General features: G+C 39.8%; 1 protein-coding gene across 1 annotated transcript in view; it reads right to left on the reverse strand.

The window, feature by feature from the left end:
• Nucleotides 1-17,296: 17,296 nt before the first annotated feature.
• SCGN (secretagogin, EF-hand calcium binding protein) overlaps nt 17,297-21,356 on the reverse strand; it is a 107,911-nt gene continuing 103,851 nt past the window's right edge. Inside the window, exon 9 of the mRNA XM_006888681.1 lies at nt 17,297-17,494. Within this exon, the coding sequence (XP_006888743.1) occupies nt 17,366-17,494 (129 nt within the window). The 3' untranslated portion in view covers nt 17,297-17,365. The remainder of the gene's footprint in view (nt 17,495-21,356) is intronic.

Here is a 21,356-nt window from a genome sequence, read left to right on the forward strand (position 1 = left end):
AGAGTTAGACAATGACTAGGAAGGATAGAAGGAGAATTGATGCCTTTGAGCTGTGGTGCTGGAGAAGAGTATTGAGGATACCATGGACTGCTAAGAAAACAAAGAGATTCATCCTGGAGAGGGTTAAGACCCTCTATGAGATCAATTGATTCAGTGACTAGGGTGATCGGGATGGGTGTGTCAGAGGTAGTGAGATTGGCAAAGGATAGAGCAGGGTTTAGGGCTGTTGTACGTATGGTCGCTATGAGTCGCAAGCGATTTGATGGCACATAACAACAACAACAAAGTTCTGAAGTATTGATCACAATTCTCACATTGTAACTGCACTCTTCTCATTTTCTTCCGATATTTCCCATTTCCATTTGTCCTTCTTGCCTACCATATCAACTTCCTAAACATCATGCCTTTTGAAACTCTATGAACTTTGATAAAAGATGATAGTTATAGAAAAACTTCAAGGCTTTTGTTCATAGGGTCGTTACAAGTCATACTCCATTCTATGGCAATCAACAACAAGCTTTATCTAGGTAGCTCTGGTAACCTAGTGGCAAGAAACTGCATTGCAATTCCGATGGCATGTGGTTCAAATCTACAAGTTGTTCCATAATAGAAGGATGGGCAATTTCCTCCCATGTGATTAACTGCCTCTAAAAATAAAAAATAAAAAAATTTAAAAGGCAATAAAACAGCTGTAAAAGGCTAAAATTTTATATATATGTTTTTGTTTTTTTAAAAGCCGTCAAAACCTGAGAGTAAGACACTATGAGTCAGAATCAACTCACTGGCAATGAATTGAGTTTTAATGTATTAAATAGCAAGCTCTAGGAATTGTATAATAAGCAGGAATATGCAAGTCACAAACACATGCACACACACACACACACACACACACACACACACACACCTCTATGGGTTGGTTCTGATTCAACAGTATGCAGTAACAACAAGCTTTGTCTGAGGTAATGGGTGTAGGTGTGTTGGAGTCAGTGGGAGTGGCTCAGGATAGGGCAGAATACACAGCTCTTGATGGTAGGGTAGCTATGAGTTGCCGTGGACTTGATGGCACATAACAATAAACAAGTTTTATCCTTGATTGATTGTTGCCCATATAATCTAGTACAACTGAGTTTTTTGAAGAATACATTTCTCCCTTCTACTGTTGATCACCTTAAAACTCTCTCTCATTGCTGTCTTGTCAGAACTGACTCATAACTGACCCTCCGGTGGCTTTCAGAGGCTGTAAATGACATAGAGGAGCTCTTTCTCCACAGAGCAGTTGGTGGATTCAAATGGCCTGCCTTTGAGTTGGCAGCATAACTCCTTACCCACTAACCCGCCATAGCTCACCCACAATCACCTCATGTTGTTATTATTGTTATGTACCTTCACATATTTTTCCACATTTTCTGTCAGTTACGTTCTTTTGTAATTCCTTTCAGAGCCATCAGTAATGGTAGATAAAGAATATACTTTGGAGACAAGGTTTCCTTTTCAAGAATAGCTGATAAATACAATATCATTTGTGCATGAGGTAGAGGTACATTGGTAATCTCTCTCTCTTTCTCCAAACAAAGAGAAGAAATAGCCAGGAAAATGTTGAGAGAGTTTGGAAAAAATAGTGATTTGTTCTAAATTGGCTACACATGAGGGTCTGTAGCTTAATTGCTTGAAAGATTACAATAATGCCCGCTGTACTTCTTTCGGTATAAAGAAAGGTTATGTCCACACAGAGATTGAAAGGGGAGGCAGTCAGTTACCAAGTTTAATTTATTTTTCTATTCTAGACGGAAGGGTCTCTACTTTGAAGATCTTCATCTGTTAAAGGTCATCACGAACCCCAAAGTTGGTGAGCTAGGGCTGCCTGCCCCCTGTTGACAACAAGCATAATCTAATTGCAGGCTGCCCTCTCCTCAGCCACTCCTTTTGACTGAACAAGTGCTGCCTTTTCCACTATTGGCGTAATTTGGAGTTACACACATGCTGCTATCCTGATGCAACAGCTGAGAGTGCCTCTCAGATCATCACTCTGCAGTGCGTTATCATTTGCAGTATTAGTGCTTGCCAGCAGATTACTATAATTATGCATGTAGTAATCAGTGCTGACTCAGAATGGCACAGATTTATTTAAAAAAAAGAGAGAGACAAGAAGTGCATGTCAAATAAGGCTTTCTACACAAACCACATTCCTCCTCCCCCAGTCAACATTTTCTCGCTCAATTCTACTACCATCTGCACTCAAATAATGAGGGAATATACTTTCGCTCCAAGTTTTAGGGAGTGAAAAGTGTGCCTTTTGTTTTGATTGATGGTGGAGAGCTGCCTCATTATTTAAGGTAAAAATACAAGTCTGAACATGCATGGAAATGAGCAGGATAATCTAACGAAGGGTTCCAAGTGTCACCGTCAAGGCTGGGTATGTTACAAAGTGGAAGAGAAAACTCTTGCCTAGGTTGGAGGATATAGTAAGGCCAGAATTCTCCAAAGTTCAAATATTAATGATACCTTCATCATATACAAGTGTTTCTTAAAAAATGGTGGGGGCAGCCTCAGTTTCAGCAAGATAACTAGTTATTTGCTGCTTTTTTTCAGGTGGCCTATTAATACGAAATTGCACTACAATTTGAATACACCAGCTGCTCCATGGGAAAAGAATGTACAATCTTCTCCCATTCAATTAACTGCCTCTGAAAACCTGTTGGAGGGTCAGCAATGGGTCAGGCCTAACACGATGATACCCAACAAAAACAACTCAGCCAAGGGTAAGTCAAACCATCCCTAGATTGCTTGGACTAAATCTAGTGAGGAAAACAGCATGATTTACTACTCTAAGAAGTTTGCTTTCATCCTTTCAGTTTTGAATGACTTGGGAGAGAGATATCAGCAAGTAGTGTGAAATAATATCATAAAGGCTTCAGTGAATGACTTTTTGAGGTCACCTCTTTTGTTATTGTGTATTGTCGAGTCAGAACCAACTCATAGTTGATGTTTCAGTGGATTTTCAAAGGCAGTTTAACACATGGGAGGAGATGCCCATCTTCCTTTCAGAGAGCAGCTACTGGACTCAAACTAAATGCTCTTGGTTTGGCGGTGTAACTCCTTACCACTAAGCCACCAGAACGCCCTCTAGGCAAATTAAAATCACCAACATTTGAGTTAGTAGCCCAGGACTTAAACTGTTGTTATCACCCAGGAATTGCCAACTTGAAATTACTTAAACAAACATAGAATAAGTCCTGAGCAGACCACAAGTGCTAAGGGTCAGGATTCATGGTCAATGTAAGTGCTTCCATGTGCACACCCAGAGTAAGTAGGGAATAAATGAAAGGAGAATATTTAAGGAGCAAAGAGGAATGGGAGAATAGAAGAAAAACTTAATGATATAAAGCAGTGATGACTCAAAGCCACCCCTCCCCCACTCTACCTAACTCACCCACCTAATGCTTGCATGCAACTTTATAAAATTTTTACATGTGCATATATTTGTTCACTGATACAGTCAAGTGAAATAAGTATTATTATTATTATTTATTATTATTTTCATTTAATAAATGAATTAACTGAGGCCCTAATAGGCTGTATATGAGGACACACAGATGGTAGGCATAGTACTCAGCACATAACTAGTGAGCAGTGGGCTCCTGTGGCATCAGAATTTTGCACTTGGTCTTAGCCAAAAGGCCAAGAAGTGATATGGTGCCAGAAGTTTGAAAAATGGCTTTTCTGTCCATTGTGTTAGCTTCTATTGGAGGCATGGTCTCCAGTTATCACAACTATGGACACATGGCTTTGCAAATCATCAATAGTTACAGGACTAATATAAAAGATACTTTGTAGAGAGACTTTGAAGAGACTGTGGTGAGATTGTGAAGAGACTATGGCAAGGTGTAACCTGACAGAACCCTGGACATGGAACCAAAATTAAAGGTTTTGCTTCTGGATGACTGAAAGAAAGGCTGACTTGTGACTGCTATGAAACAAAGTTTGCTGGACAATTGATGTAACCAGATGTTTATTTGTGCTGCTGAACTGGACTTTCACTTGTTGACTGAGAAGTTGTCTGAACTAATTGAGGAATTGTGTCTTGCTGTTAGTCTGGCTTGGAGTTGCTGTTTACTAAACCTTGACTTTCACTAAGTGATATCCTTTATCTTCTCCACCCCCTCCCAATCTATTTCCCTAATATGCCCTGAAATTGTTAGTAAAGTCTGTAAGTCAATTTGAAACAAACATTGGACCCAACGACTCACAGAAATAGGTGCAGGAGCATGAAATTTCCATGTCGGATCATGTAGCCATTTGTTTGGTACTATGGGTATTATTGATGGGGAGAGTTCCCCTTTAAGAAGTGTACAGAAGTTAGACTAAGTCTTCTTAGACGTTGCATCTCCTCCTTTTATGATTAGTGCCAGAAGTGATGGGATTTGTTGTTCCAGACTCATAGAAACATGATCAAGGTTTGTAAATTTGGGGTTTGGGAAGAAAGTTAAAATATTTATTGTTTGGTTCTACAAAATGGGGAAGAAAATCCAAAAGGTTACTTTTGCTACTATTGAGATGGAAAGAAAAGTTAAGAAGCCACGTTATGGCCTGAGAAAAAAGGGTAGAGAATGAAGATGAAACTAAGAATTTCTTTAAAAGTATATTGGGTTTTTTCTATACTGTAAAAATTAATACAAAATATATTTAATGTTAAGAAATATTATAAAGTGATTAAGGGGTTTTTAATTTAACTATACTGGATCTTATTATATTGAGATATGCATTGTTATTGTTGTTGTTATGTGCCATCGAGTCGCTTGCGACTTATAGTGACCCTATGTACAACAGCCCTAAACTCTGCTCTGTCCTGTGCCAATCGCACTGTCTCCAACACACCCATCCAGAGTACCCCAGTCACTGAATCAATCCACCTCATAGAGGGCCTTCCCCTTCTGCACTGTCCCTCCACTGTACCAAGCATGATGTCCCTCTCTAAGGACCTGTCCCTCCTTGCAACATGTCCAAAGTATGTTAGACGGAGCCTTAAAATCCTTGCCTCCAAGGAGCAGCCCAGTTTGACCCTTTCCAGGATGAATCTGTTTGCTTTCCTAGCAGTCCATGGTACCCTCAGTACTCTTCTCCAACACCACAGTTCAAAGGCATCAATTCTCCTTCTATCCTCCTTAGTCATTGTCCAACTCTCAGATGCATAACAATTGATAGCAAAGACCATGGCCTATATCAGATGCACTTAGTCTAGAAAGAGACACCATTGCTCTTCAGTACTTTGGAGAGGCCCCTAAAAGCAGACTTTCCCATGGCAATACGTCTTCTAATTTCCTGGCTGCTGGTGCCAAGAGTGTTGACTGTGGAGCCAAGCAAACTGGAGCTGTTAACAGTCTCAATCTCTGCACCATCCATCCTGATGCTGCCAATTGGCCCAGTGGTGAGAATCTTTGTCTTCTTGACATTGAGCCTCAATCCATATTGGAGGCTGCAGTCCTTGACCCTCTGCAGCAAGCGCTTCAGGTCCTCCTCAGTTTCAGCAAGCAGGGTTGTATCATCTACATATCGCATATTGTTGATAGCTCTTCCACCAATCTTGACTCCACATTTCTCCTCATAGAGCCCCAGCCTCCGGGATAATTTGTTCTGCATACAGGTTGAAAAGGTATGGAGACAGGACACATCCCTGGCATATGCCCTTCCCAATTTTGAACCATGCAGTGTTTCCCTGCTCTGTTCTGACGACTGCCTCTCTTGGTCCAAGTATATGTTTCTCATTAGCATTGTAGATTGTGAAAAGTATTATATACTTTATGGATACTAATTAAGTAATCTTAATGAATACTGGATATTTTAATGATGGAACATATTGTAACTTAGAGAAGGAATGTAAGTTAGTTGGTTATTAATTGGACATTAAAAAAGGGGAAATTTACCCTAAAAGAATGTTTGTAGTAAGTAGTAGAATTCAGTACAGAGTGTGAAGCTTAACCTGAGCAAGATTAAGCCCCATGTAGTACTCTGAAGAAAGTTATATTTGAAAGACAAGTAGAAAAAGAGAGACTTTGCTATGCAAAGTAAATCTGATACTCATCAGAGCCCTCTCTTCAGGGCTTAATGTTAAAGGAAGCTGATATGCATGATAAACTCATAGAGACCACTTGGGTCTACTTGATGAGTGGAAATGTGAAGCATCAAAACACATTCCAGGACTTAACATTGAAGGAAGCTGGTGATTATGCTCAACTAGTGGTAACCACTTGGATCCACTTAATGAGTGGAAGTGGGAGACACACAGTAATGAAAATATAGGCTGAGTTTGATCATGTCGCTTCAGCACTGTCCACCTAGCATGGTGAATAGATAAGTAGGGTTGCTACTTTGCAGAGAAGGGAGTCCATGTGCCATTAAAGTTTGAATGAAGGGGCCAACCAATCTGAAACATAGGAAGAAATGAGGATTCCTGAGTTTGTGGTTGATGTCTATTTGAACTTAGCCTTGGGTGGCTGGAGATGCATTGACAAGAGCGCAATCAGTTGAAGAGATGTTTAGTTTGTGAGCTAGTGCTGTTTACTGTTACCTGATGGTTTGCTTTGGATTGGACCTTTGTTTATAAATGTGCATGCTTAAAGTTTCAACTGTAATAGTAGATTATTCAGAGAAGAAAAAAAAATATTTGTTTCCTCAGAGTATTGGTTTGATAGGGCTGAGAAAATTTAAAAAAAAATTACTATCAGAAATAGGAGGATTAAGATGTAAGGAGTGAAGGAGCTGACTTACATACTTCCATGAATATAGATGAAAGTAAGGGGAAGGTTGATCCTTCAGATGATAAGAGATAATGCCTAGAAAAGCCAGGGAGTGGTGTCAGAACTTTAAAAATGGTTTTTCTATTCATTGTGTTAGCTCCCACTGAGACCCAGCTACCTAAACTGCAAACATATAGTCTTGCAAATCAACAGCTATGGGACTTATATACAAGAGAGTGCTGGCCACACTGTGGAGAGACTGTGAAGAGACTGTTGCAAGACTGTAAAAAGACTATGGCAAGACTTTGGCAAGATGTACCCTGACAGAACCCTGGACATGGAGCCAAAATTAAAGATTTTGCTTCTAGATGACTGAGTGAAAAGCTGATTTGTGACTGTTATGCAATAAAGCTTGCTGGATGATTGATGAAACTAGAGCTTTATATGTGCTGCTGAGCTGTACTTAGAACATTTGTTGACTGAGAAGTTGAGGAATTGTATCTTGCTGGTAGTCTGGCTAGGGGCTGCCATTCACTAAACCTTGACTTTCACTATGTTGTATCCTTTATCTACTGCACCCTCCTCCTAACCTATTTCCCTAATAAACCTTCCAACTGTGAGTAAGGTTTGTGAGTTAATTTTAAGCAAATGTTGGACCCAATATTCATAGTAATAGGTTCAGGAGCATGGAAGGTGATGTATCTGACCATGTAGCTATTCATTTTGTACTATGGGTATTTTTTACGGGAACAATTCCCCTTTATGTAGTGGGTAGAAGCCACCCCCATATATGATCCTCATACAGCTCCACAATTTATCTAACTAACCTGATAGTTTGGAAGGAGGAGTGGCATCCACTTCCATAATAGCTTGCCACCGGAAACCCTATGAACCTGGAGAGAGGATGAAAGGCACCCAAGCATCGAGGACTCTCCTTCATTGAGTCGCTATGAGTCGCCTCTGACTCCATGGCACTTAACAATAACATCAACATAGAGAGAGATCAGCTGGCTCAGTGGACAGAAAGCTATGCTACCAAGCCAAAGGTGGGTAACTTAATCCACAGCCCTCGAGCCTGTCTTTCATTGTTTTTGTTCAGACATTCCTCTAGGTCGTATAGCCTTGGTGTACAAGTTGCTGTACAGTGGTCACTTGTGGTTGCTGTGAGACTGAACACTGTGACACTGATGTGTCGAATGTGTTGATGGTTGGCTGCCCAAAACGGACAGAGAGTGGGATGGAGCTCCCTGATTAAAACAAGCTTGGAAGGAGGAGTGGCATCCACTTCCATAATAGCTTGCCTCTGGAAACCCTATGAACCTGGAGAGAGGATGAAAGGCACCCAAGCGTTGAGGACTCTCCTTCAGAGGGTCACGATGTGCTGACTGCAACTCGACAGCACTTAACAACAACAACAACAACAACCTGATAGTGGGTCCAGATATTCACTTTATGTTCATATAATTTTGCTACTAATACGCATTCTTTCCTGTCATGAAATCCTAGCAATTTGTTATTTAACTTGAGTGTATATTTTTAGTCTAAATGGTCTGTGTTTGCCCAGTCACTGTACACAGCTACATAGACAAACCCCAGGAGGTGTTTAAAATACAACTTTCAGCTTTGAGTCTGGGAAAGAGCTGTTAGCAGGCAATTTTAAAACATTAATATTTGTAATTAAGGTTAAGGTATGAAATGAAAACACTCATTTACTTTTCCATTCCAGCAGATGTTTCTCTGATATTGGTGCTGGCAGCTCTGCAAACTTACAAGGTATTGTTTTCATTAAAAAAATATCCTCTTGTTCTATAAACATCCATAAGTGGCAGAAGGAGAGACAATCTGTTTGTTTTCATATTCTCAACAACTTTTTTCCCCTTTTCTTCTTGTCAAGTGTAACAACATTGTTTAACAAATTGTCTTAGCCTTAGTCAAAACTGGAAAGCGTTTCTCTAGCTCATATGCTGTTGCATAATTATAAAAGCAATTTGATTAAATGAGAATATTTGTATAATCCTTACTTTTAAAATAGTAGACTAAGATAGGACACTAAACTCTTTAAGATAGAATATCAGAAACTTGTTGTTATTGTTATTTGCTGTCGAGTAGAAACTTACCTTAGCTGAACCTCCAGCAAATTTTCAGAGGCTGTAAATTGCATGGAAGGAGTTTGCCTATCTTTTTTTCTAAAGAGCAGTTGGTGGATTCAAACCCTCTACCTTTGGGCTAACATTTTAACTCCTTACTTAGTAGGCCACCAGAAGTATATCATCAGGTTATGTGTTCTTAACCTGAAAAAAATGAGTAGTAATGGACAAAGTCCTATGGTGATTGATTATATAAAGCATAATGCATAGGAATGATTGTATAATCACTATATGAATTAAAAATAATATGAAATACAATGCATAAGAACTTTATGAGAAAACCAATATATAAAATAAGATTTTTTAAAAATAATATACTGATCTGGTTTATTGTAAACAGTAGTTCAATTTTACTGTCTTGGCATCTTACTGGAACATGAGAATGGTTATCTCTTTATAAAGTGTAGGGAAAAGCCAGACAGCTGAAAAGTTGGAAGAAGCCTGATGGTTAAACATTTAGCTGCTAACTAAAACGTTGTTGGTTCAAACCTACCAGCAACTCCATAGAATAAAGGCCCAGTGACAAGCCCCTATAAAGAGTTACAGCCTAGAAAACCCTAGAGAACAATTCTACTTCATCATATATATGGTCACGACTGCTAAGAGAACAAACAGGTTCATCCTAGAAAGGGTGAAACCAGGCTGCTCCTTGGAGGTAAGGATTCTGAAGCTTTGTCTGGCATACTTTGGGCATGTTTTAAGGAGGGACCAGTCCTTGGAGAGGACATCAAGCTTAGGAGGGTGGAGGGACAGGGCAAGAGAGGAAGATCTTCAGTGAGACAGATTGACTCAGAGACTAGGGTAATGGGGATAGGTATGTCTGGGACAGTAAGGTTGGCCCAGGTTAGAGCAAGTTCAGAGCTGTTGTACTTAAGGTCACTTTGAGTCTCAAGTGATTCAATGGCACGTGACAACAACAACAACATGAGTGAGAATTGCATGCAACTTTGGGAGTAGAGGAGGAGGACAAAGGAGGTATCTGGATTCTGATGTCATTCTCAGTAATCATAGCTAAGTCAGAATCAGCTCATAGATGATCCTCCATTGGGTCCATATAAAAGGAGATTGCCCATCTTTTTTCTGAAGGATCTGTGGGGTTAGCTGTAGCTTTCTAAGCCCCTATAGCTCCCTAAGGACTACATCACCAGAGTTGCTGGGTCTGGTCTTCATTCACTTCGTTGATTTGAAAATAAAACCAAAACAACAGAGAGAGATTTAAATCTTTATTGAAATAGTTCAATAAACAGTGAAAGAGGATTCAATTAATAAATTGAATATTCTATTTCCCCATCTTCCCCCCTCTATTACTGGTATACATAGCATCCCCCAATCTCTTCTCCCTTCTTCTCAAACATTCCCAATTACTCCCTCAATCCCAACCCACACTGTTTCTTCTTTTTCCCAACTCCCTTCTGTCCTTAAATCTGTTCTTTTCTCAATGACTTTTTTCTTTCCCAATTTAAACCAGTTACCCTTCTTGGTTTTTGTGTTCATATTTCTAGTCATTCTATATAACAGAGGCATGGCAGTCAAGTAGGAGAAACATGGGTGAGAATAAAAGAGGAGCTATACATTAAATACCAAGAATCAGGGATTTGTGTTGTTGATACAGCTATACATTGATCACCTAGGAGAATGCTAGTACTCTGTACTTATTACACACATGATTATATGATTAGTAAGGTAAATGATTATAAGGTAAGGTAAATGAATGTAAATATTTTTCCTCTGTAACACATGTAATGAATCCTAAATGTTTCAAAGGTTACAAGAGGTACAAAAAGCAAAATGCTTCTGTATTTAAAAGCCAGTCATGTGGAAACTATTATAACAATATGAACATTGTTAAGGATGATTTGATTTGGGTTGCTGTTTTGATTTGCTTTTTTTTTAACAAGTGCAGTGAAGTTGTGGGGGTGTGGGAGTGTGTGTGTGTGTTTGAGAGAAAGAGCGAGAGCAAGAGAGAGAAATATAAGTTACAAAACATTTGCCATTTCAACAATTTTCATATAGTCCAGTGACATTTACTATATTCAACATGTTTAATCAACACTGTTAACTATTCCTGGATTTTTTTTCATGACCTTTAGTAGTGGCTTTGTGGGTAAGGAAATTTGCACTGTCAACTCAAAGTCAGGTGGCTTAAATTCCTCAGCTACTCTGTGGCAGAAAGATGATCAGCCTTATCCTTAGGATTGACAGTTAAAAAAGCCACTAAAAGGTCAGCTCTGAGTAACAGAAACTTCTCCCTAAGGAGAAGATCTTATAATCTAGGAAGAAGTGCTGTGCTTAAGAGCTAATTTTTTTTAAAAAAAATTATTAATTTTAATGAACATTTACAAAGATTTTGGATTTTCATTCATTCATTGCTTCACGTTTTTCTTTATCCCCCTCCCCCAAGTTCACTCCTCTCTTTGAAAAGCAAAAGATAAACCTCTTCATTGGTATTAAAGAGCTAATTTTTATTCTGTTGATCCCACATAACAAAATAAAGAGTGAAGGATCCTATTTTCACTATCATGAGGATATTTTTTCCCCTAATAACAGATGGACACTAGGTGGCATGATAGCCACTTGTTATTAAGCCTATTCTGATTTGGTTTGGCTTGGGAGGTTTTTGTGAATGTGAGAAAAACATAGATGTTTCCTTGACTGTAATTTGGGGTGACAGGAATAAGGTTTATAATTTTATGCTCTAACAAATTCATAAACACAATTTATCAAAGGAAGATTTCCAGGTACAAATCATAAAGCCAAGATGTGGAAATTATTATCTCAATTGTGTTGCAAAATTGTGGTTTATTTTTGGGGTTGGGTTTGTTTGGTTTTTTATTTTCACATAAAAAAATGAATTGAGAAATGTTTTAAAACAATACCAGGAAAGCCAATTAGCCAAGCACTAATTCTGTTTTAAGACTAATACAATGCATAGACAGTTGTGACAAGATAAATGTAAAGGGCTGAAGAAAGTCACAGCAGAAGAAATCCCATCAAAGGATTTAGTTTTCTCAAAAGTCGCTCCACCCCAAGTGCTTCCAACTTTCTCTTCGTACTATTCTCCACAGAGAGTTGGAGGTTTTCATTATGGAATAGACTATACGAAACAACTCATTGTTGTCAAGTCAGAATTAACCCATCGCTAACTTGCGAGCCAGTCTGCAGAGGCATCTCACATGAGAAGATTGTCCATCTTTCTCCCTCACAGCAGCTGATGGATTTGAACTGAGTGCCTTTGAATTGGCAGTGCAACTCCACACCCAAGAGGCCACCAAAACTCCTTAATGGAACAGTCACAACAAGGCCATATCTTCTGTTTGAAAGAAGTCTCTGAATCGGTGAAATGATTTTTCTTAAAGGTTCATTAATCAAATCTCTGCTTCGAGACCTGCTTTGCTTCCTAATTCGTTCTAGGTCAGTTGTCGCATATCCAGTGTGTAGTCTTAGTTATCTCAAACTGGCACTGTTGGGTTTTTTTTCCTAGTTGTATGATTCTTACGGTTTCATCATCTTATTAAAGAAAAACAACATTTTTTTCTCTTTTCCCATATGTGGCCAGAAAAATATGAAGAATAAACATTTAAAAAAAACACAAAACTTTGGGGGAGATCTGGTGGCCTAGTGGCAAAAAGCTGTACTGCAATCCCAAAGGCACACAGTTTGAATCCATCAGATGCTCTGCCGAAGAAGGAGGGACAATTTCCTCCTGTACCAGTCAGATCTGATTTGACGGTACATGCACAAAAAAAATAATTTAAAAAATTTAAAAAAACAAAAACAAAAAAAACCTTTATGAAAGATTGAAACATTTCTTTAAGTCCAGGGTTTTCATAAAAATAAGGTGCTTCAAACTTGAAATAGTGGATATAAAATGTTTTGAAAAAATATTCTCAATTATTACATTTTCTTTTACTAATCAATCAATTAGTATGATAGATTTATAACCTTAGACCTAAAAGAAGCTTGAATATTTTCTTCCCTATATAATATGAACATATTTTCTATTGCAGGTACAGAGTAAATTAATGATTTATTACTTGGACATTTTAGATGTACAATGCAGTGAATTACTGTAACATACCCCTTTTAGTCATAATCTTGTAAATAAAAAAAAGGTTGAATAGGAATATGCAAATAAGGTGCCCTAGCTAAGAAAAATAATTAGACAACCTACTTTGATTTCATACCACCTGAATTTCAGAATCATCTCAGGAACAGGTTTGAGGCCTTGAACACTAATGAGCGAAGACCAGACGAGTTGTGGGAGGATGTCAATGATATCATTCAGGAAGAGTGTAAACGGTCATTACAAAGACAGAAGAGGAAGAAAAGACCAAAATGGATGTCAGAAGAAACTCTGAAGATTGCACTGGAGCATAGAGAAGCCAAAGCACAAGGAAGAATTCAAGATACTAAAGAGCTGAACAGAAGATTCCAAAAGGCAGCTCGGAATGACAAAGCAAAATAATACAATGAAATGTGCGAGGAGCTAGAGTCAGAAAATCAAAAGGGCAGAACTCTCTCAGCATTTCTTAAGCTCAAGGAACTGAAGAACAGATTCAAACCTAGAGTTGCTGAAATCAAGGATGCTTTGGGCAGAATATTAAATGATCCAGGAAGTAGTAAAAGAAGATGGAAGGAATATACTGAGTCATTATATAGAAAGGAATTAGCAGATACAGAGGAATTTAAAGAAATAACATATGAGCAAGAGCCTATGGTGATGAAGGAAGAAGTTCAAGCTGCTTTGAAGGAAATAGCAAAAAATAAGGCCCCAGGAATAGATGGTATACCAATTGAAGTATTTCAGATAACAGATATTGCCCTGGATGTGCTCACCAAGTTGTGCCAAAAAATCTGGAGAACAACCACTTGGCCAACTGACTGGAAGAGATCTATATTTGTTCCCATTCCAAAGAAAGGTGACCCAACTGAGTGTGGAAACTACAGAACAGTGTCATTGATTTCACATGCAAGCAAAATTCTACTGAAGATTATCCAAAAACGATTAGAACAGCACATCAGCAGAGAACTGCCAGAAGTCCAGGCTGGGTTTAGAAGGGGTCGTGGTACTAGGGATATTGTTGTTGATGTTAGATGGATCTTGGCTGAAAGCAGAGAATACCAGAAGAATGTCTATCTGTGTTTCATTGATTATGCAAAGGCATTTGACTGTGTGGATCATGACAAACTGTGGCTGACTCTGAGAAGAATGGGAATCCCAGAACATTTAATTGTGCTAATGCGAAACCTACACTTGGACCAAGAGGCAGTAGTCAGAACAGAGCAGGGTAACACTGCATGGTTCAAAATTGGGAAGGGTGTACGCCAGGGATGCATCCTGTCTCCATACTTTTTCAACATGTATACAGAGCAGATTATCCGAGAGGCTGGGCTCTATGAGGAGAATTGTGGCATCAGGACTGGTGGAAGATCTACTAACAATCTCCGTTATGCAGATGACACAACCCTGCTTGCTGAAACTGAGGAGGACCTCATGCACTTGCTGCGGAGGGTCAAGGACTGCAGCCTTCAGTGTGGACTAAGGCTCAATGTCAAGAAGACAAAGATTCTCACCACTGGACCAATTGGCAGCATCAGGATGGATGACGAAGAGATTGAGAGTGTTCACAGCTTCAGTTTGCTCGGTTCCACAGTCAACACTCTTGGCACCAGCAGTCAGGAAATCAAAAAGTGTATCGCGATGGGAAAGTCTGCTGTTAGGGACCTCTCTAAGGTACTCAGGAGCAACAGTGTCTCTCTGGAGACTAAGGTGTGCCTGATACAGGCCATGGTATTTGCAATCGCTTGTTATGCATCAGAGAGTTGGACAATGAGTAGGGAGGACAGAGGGAGAGTGGATGCTTTTGAGCTGTGGTGCTGGAGAAGGGTACTGAATGTACCCTGGACTGCCAGGAAAACAAACAGATTTATGTTGGAGAGGGTTAAACCAAGCTACTCCTTGGAAGCAAGGATTCTGGGCTTCGTCTGACATACTTTGGACATGTTGCCAGGAGGGACGGGTCCTTGGAGAGGGACATCATGCTTGGGAGGGTGAAGGGACAGCGCAGGAGGGGAAGACCCTCTATGAGATGGATTGATTCGGTGACTGGGGTAATTGGGATGGGTGTGTCAGAGGCGGTGCGGTTGGCACAGGATAGAGCAGGGTTTAGGGCTGTTGTGCATAGGGTCACTATGAGTCGGAAACGACTCGATGGCACATAACAACAACAACAAACTATTGCTTATAAGATACAAGGAATTCCTGTTGGAGGTGAGATTGTGCAAAATAAAGCATATTAGAAGGTTGGTCAGTTTTACCATCCTACTAGGTTTTAAACTAGTTAAGCCTAAACTAAAGGCTTTAAGCACTTTTCTAATCTCAGGAAGAGGAACCAAGATCAGAGAATGTCCTGTGACCAATGGATCTGTACTAAGAACATTCTAGATCTGAAAGACTAAGAAAAGCAACTGTGACACTGAAGGGATGAGGCACAGCAGTAGCAAGAAGCAGTGAGACACATATCCAGTAGCAGAGAAATAGCAGCAGCAGAGCCAGTTCAGTGGGTGGCCCTGATGTCACAGAGCATTGTTGTGAAGGTCAGTTGTTAGAAGCCACCTGCAGGAGAAAGATGGGCAAAGATTTGTAGCCTTAGAATCACTCTAAGTCTGAATCAGCTCCATGGTGGTGGACTTTCTGTTTTTTTATTTTGGGAGATTTTGTTTTGTTGGTTGATTATATGAAATTAATCGAGGAACCCTAACATCATTTCATTTTTAGATTTCCCCACAAAACTTTTTCTACTACAAAAAGGTAACCTGTATATTGATATTTTATCAAATCACTGGTAATTTCTATGGTTTTCATTTTTTAAAATATTTCCTTTTTAATTATGATTATTTAATGAACATTTACAGAGATTTTGGATTTCCATTCATTCATTGTTGCACTTTTCTCCCCACCTCCCCCACCCCGAGTTCGCTCTTCTCTTTGAAAGGTAAAAGAAAAATTCCTTCATTGGTACACAACCCTACCCACCCCCACCCCCCTAATGTATACTCCACTCTGCAACCTTCATTCCGGACTCTTATGATAATCATAATACCCTATAATATTTTGCTTTTAAACTGTTCTCTCCCTCATCTGTCTCAATGCAGTATACATAAGTTATCCAGTTTTTCACATTCTTACCCCAACCCTGATGTCAGTCCCATTCTACAGCAGTGGCACTATGCAGTGTTTGTCCTTTTGTGATTGAGCTATTTCACTCAGCATAATGTCCTCGAGGGTCACCCATTTTGAATAATATTGCATGAGTTCCTTGTTTTTCAATGCAGCATAGTATTCCATTGTCTGAATATACCACAGCTTCTCTATCCATTCATTTATTGATGGGCACTTAGGTTGTTTCCAACTCCTTGCTATTCTGAACAAAGCTGCGATAAACATTGGTGTGCATATAGCTGCTTGAATGGCGGTTATGGTCTCTTTAGGGTATATTCCCAGTAGTGGGATTGCTGGGTCAAATGGTATCTCTATTTGCAACTTTTTGAGAAAGCGCCACACCACTTTCCACAGTGGTTGCACCATTTCATTTTAAAAAATGAATCTCTGTGCTGTAGGAAATAGCTGAGATGTTTGATTGTGTGAGAGACTGCTGGAAGGGGTAGGGACTACTGGTAAAGGAGGGAGACTGGGTGCTTTAGTTACCAGGCAATGTTTTTTCCATGTTTCCTCTGTGTTTTATCTGCCTGCCATGAAAACCCACAAAGCACCTCTGAGCAAAGCCCAGTCCAGAATGAAAGTCCTAGAATCCTCCATGTGATGAATGAAGATGTTTAGCAGCAACTCCCACTTTGATGTCAGCTGCCCAGTGACTGGGTACTGAAGGTTTGGGGTCATGAGTTCCTTCAGGACATTGACCTTCACTTACCTTGTTTATGTGCTCAGTTGGAGACTTTGTCTGCAAAACCATCAAGTGAGACATTTCAAAAGTTACAACACAAAACCATTGCCAATGTGTCTTTATTTCCAGTTATACATTTATTTTCACATCAAAATCTATTTGTAAGCATTCACAAGACAGCCATGAATACCAAAACCCATGCAAACTCAGAAGAAAGCCCACAAGAAGAGCACAGGACCTAGCAACCTCTGGTGAGTGGACTCAGCAGGTTAGCTGAGTCTCACAGGGAAAAAGGAGCACAGCCATTGCCGGGGCAGGGAGATGGGACACTGTTTTCAGTGAGGTGGGAGGATACTGTGTCATTGGAATAAAAGCCTCTCTTGTCCACCCTTGCCTGAGGTTACTACATCATTTTGTTTGGTGTACCTACTTTATCCTCAAGAGCAGAGCACAAAAAAAATTTAAAATAAATAAATAAATAAAAATAAAAAATAAAAAAAAAAAGAGCAGAGCACAGATGCGGTTCTACTAGCAAGAGCACAGGAGCATAACAAGGGCAAAGGGCAAAGCTGGCTAGGAATTACGGGTTGATTTTTAGTCCAAGACACAAAGCCAGCTCAGTCTTCTGAATCTTTCCGTCCTTATTGACATCACAGTGGCGCAGGAGGATCTCCCGAAATTTGTCAAGGTCCACCCCGCTGATGCTGGGCTGAAGGGGGGAAAAAAGGTGACTAGAAAAACTGTCCTCCCTTGTTGATATTTGCTAAATGTAGGGGATGTACACAAGAGCTTTGGCATAGTCTGTATGTTAACCCAAAGGCAGCACCTTTCTGGTAGTTCAAACCCACCAGCGTCTCCGGGAGAAAGAAGGGTAATTTCCCCCTTTGTGAATTGCAGCCTCTGAATACCCTCTGGAAGTTCAGCTGTCAGTTGTGACTCAAAGGCAGTGAATTAGGGGCTGCCAAATCTTCTGACTAAGCATTGAAGGTGACAGGCCATGGGGGAGTGGCTTCGCCCCACCAAGTGTTTAACCAATGGGTTAATTTCTCAGCATGTCCCTTCAGGTGAGAGAATTTCAATTTCCACATCACTTCCCTGTGGTTCTTAGAGATAACCTACCTTATTAGTATCTGTAATAAAAATATTTTGCCTCAAAGCAGAAAATCATGATCACCAATCCTGTCTTACTACACTGCTGGCAGAAGACACATTTTATTATCTCTCTGTGGGAGGTTTACATGCCTGTGGTCTCAAAAAGAGCTATCCTAAGTGGAAATCTAACTATTGTGTTGTGGAGTGGGAAAATAGGATTTATTCTAAAGAATAGTTTAGGGGCTGAAGTGAAATTATGATGCATGTTAGCAAAGGAAAATATTGTAAACTCTAAGCTTGCTAAAGTTAGTAATATTAAGTATTTCAATATAAGTGATTTCATTGCTGTTAGGTGCCATCAAGTTGACTATGACTCATAGTGATCCTAAGAAAAACATATCTGACCCTTTCCCTGGAAGATATAGCTTAGTCCATAGGGAGTCTCACTGTAAACCCAAAGGCAGGTCTCCCTGCAGCTGTACTCCACTCTGGCTCTACAGGAGAAAGATGAGCAGCTCCTCCTGTGCAATTGGCAGCCTCAGAAACTCAATGAAGGATTCACTATGACTTGGTTCCAACTCCACAGCAATGAATTAGGAGATAATTCCTAGATTAGGAGCTGGAGACTCATATGAGCTTAAACATTTTGTCAAGTTAGACACAAATATAAGCCTTAACCCACTTTTGACTCCCATTAAATACCTACTATTAAATTCTACTATTTCACACTGTTCTCCAGAAGAAAACAGTTTATTGAAACTGTATGAGAGTAGACGGTCAATGTACAGAGAGAAGAAAAAAACCCAACTGACCACTTTCCCAAGCTCCTTGATTATCAAACTAGATTGACAAAGGAGGCAGTGGCCGGCAGGACTTGAATTCAAGAAGCTTGGTGACGGGTGAGACTGTGTTCCCAAAAAGAAAAATAAATTGAAGTCCTAATCATTAGAAAATAAGATTTTTAAAATGTTATCACTTAGCATGAGGTTAAATGGAGTAAAGAGGGTCATATATAATTCAATATAAGAATAGCAGTCAGTACACGCAGACCATGAAGATATGTCAGGCTTGGTTTCATACAACTTCAAGAAAACTAGTATTGCTAGAAAATTAGTCACTTTATTTGTTTTGTTTCGTTTCCTAGTGGATATAAAACTTATGCTTGCACTGCACGGCACTGCATTGCACTGCACTGCAGTCTCTTTAAGTATTCAACTGCCTGATGGAAAAGTTTCAAATGTGAGAATGACCAAAATGTGACACAAGGTAAGCAGATGCTGTTAGAAAAATGATTTTGAAATATTTGCTTGATACAAAGTTGCCACCAATCTTCAACTTATTTAAAAACAAAACAAAAATCTCTAAAGTACAATAAAGTGAGGTAAGCCTGAAGTGTTAAAAAGATAAATACAGAGAAACAGGAAAAGGCAGTCTAGTGAAGACTAAGAGAGAGATTGCAGCTATGCATTGATAAACCATGGAACACCAAGGAACACCTGATACAGCCAGGAGTTAGGAAAAGACAAGAGAGGGCCTTCCCTAGAACCTTCACAGAGGATATGGCCCTGACACCTAATTCTTTCAAACTTCCAGCCTTCAGTCTTGTGAGAGAATAATTGTCCATTATTGTAAGCCGCCTAGTTTGTGGTGATACATTATGACAGTTCTGTTGTTGTTGGGGGCCATCAATTCAGAACTGATGCATATCTGAGCCTCCGTAGGTTTTATACAAGAGACTGTCTATCTTCCTTCCATGGAGCAGCTGGTGGGTTTAAGCCTCGTGCTTTTGAGCTGGCAGTGCACTTCCTCACCACTAGCTATCTACTAATACATTTGGGAAACAAATATATTTGGGAAATATTTTCTATCACTCAGGTCTATCCTAAAGTTTCCTTATTTCCAGAAATATCTCTAACAAAAACTTTCAAAAAGGGGGTGGGAAAAGCCTTTTTAATTCCTCAACTAAAGATACAACCTTGCTTGCTGAAACTAAGGAGGACCTGAAGCGCTTGCAGTAGAAGGGCAAGAACTATATAGTCTTCAGTATGGATTGAAGTTCAACATCAAGAAGACAGATTCCACCAGTGGATCATTTGGCAGCACCATGATGGATGGAGAAGAGATTAAGGTTGTTAACAGCTACAGCTTGCTCGGCTCCACAATCAACACTCTTGGCATCAGCAGTCAAGAAATCAAAAGATGAGTTGCAATTGGTAAATCTGCTGTCAGGGACCTCTCCAGAGTACTGAGAAGCAGCAGTGTCAGTCTAGAGACTAAGGTGCACCTGATCCAGGCCATGGTTTTCACTATTAGTTGCTATGCATCAGAAAGCTAGACAATGACTAAGAATGATAGAAGAAGAATTGATGCCTTTGTGATTCTGGAGAAAAGTCTTGAACATACCATGGACTGCCAAGAAAGCAAATAGGTCTATCTTGGAGAGTATGAAACCAAGTTTTTCCTTGGAGGCTAGGATTTTGAAGTTCCATCTCACATACTTTGGGCATGTAGCCAGGAGGGACTGATTCTTGGAGAAGGATATCATGCTCGAAAGGCTATAGGAACATTAGGAGAAGAAGACCCCTGATGAGATAAATTGATACAGTAACTAGGGTAATGGAGGTAGGTGTGTCCATGTTAGTGAGACTGGCTCAGGACAGGGCAGGTTTCAGAGCTGTTGTACATAGGGTTGCTATGAGTTGTAGGTGACTCAACGGCACATAACAACAACAAAGATCAAATGAAGAGACAACAAGCCATTTTATACTCTGAATGGCTAACTGAATGACATGAAATCTACCCTGACAACAAGCAAACAACAAGCAAAAGAAGGAACAAAGTTAGCAGGAAATGGGAGCCAGTTGGCAGAGTAGGAGAATAAACACCATAATGGGGCTGAATTCAGAAGATTGTCAGGAGGAAAAGACTCTTGAACCAGAAGAAAAATTTGGCCAACTCCTCTGTGGAGAAAACCCTGAATTATTGGACCTTTAGGCCAAGATGGAACCCACAGGTAATAGGTTCCCTTTGTTGGGGATTCACAAAGGATCGTTTCCTGAGTGGCAATACCAGACCAATGTAGGTGTGACCCAAGAAAGCATGGCCCAGACATCCTGAAAACAACAAGCTGTACTCTGAGACCCAGTGCTTTAGGAAATTTCTTTGTTACACAATTGTAAGGTGATGGTGGTGAGTAGGGGAGAAGGTAAAGGTTTAGTCCTCAACCAAGTGTTGAGGGAGCTCTGGTGACCTAGTGGCAATCCTGAAGGCATGAAGTTCAAGGCCACCAGCCACTTTACAGGAGAATGATGAACAATCTCCTCCTGTGCAATTAACTGCCTCTGAAAACCCACCAGCGGGTCAGATGGGTGGGTTCTAACTCTATGGTACACAACAACAAACCACTTGTTTACATATTTTTCTCCATTAATTGACTCTTGGTACAAGATCCTTTTGGTAAAACCCAAGTTGTTGTTGTT

The sequence above is a fragment of the Elephantulus edwardii genome, unplaced genomic scaffold (assembly GCF_000299155.1).
Source record: "Elephantulus edwardii isolate Elephantulus edwardi_28Jun2011 unplaced genomic scaffold, EleEdw1.0 scaffold00070, whole genome shotgun sequence".
Taxonomy (NCBI): Eukaryota; Metazoa; Chordata; class Mammalia; order Macroscelidea; family Macroscelididae; genus Elephantulus; species Elephantulus edwardii.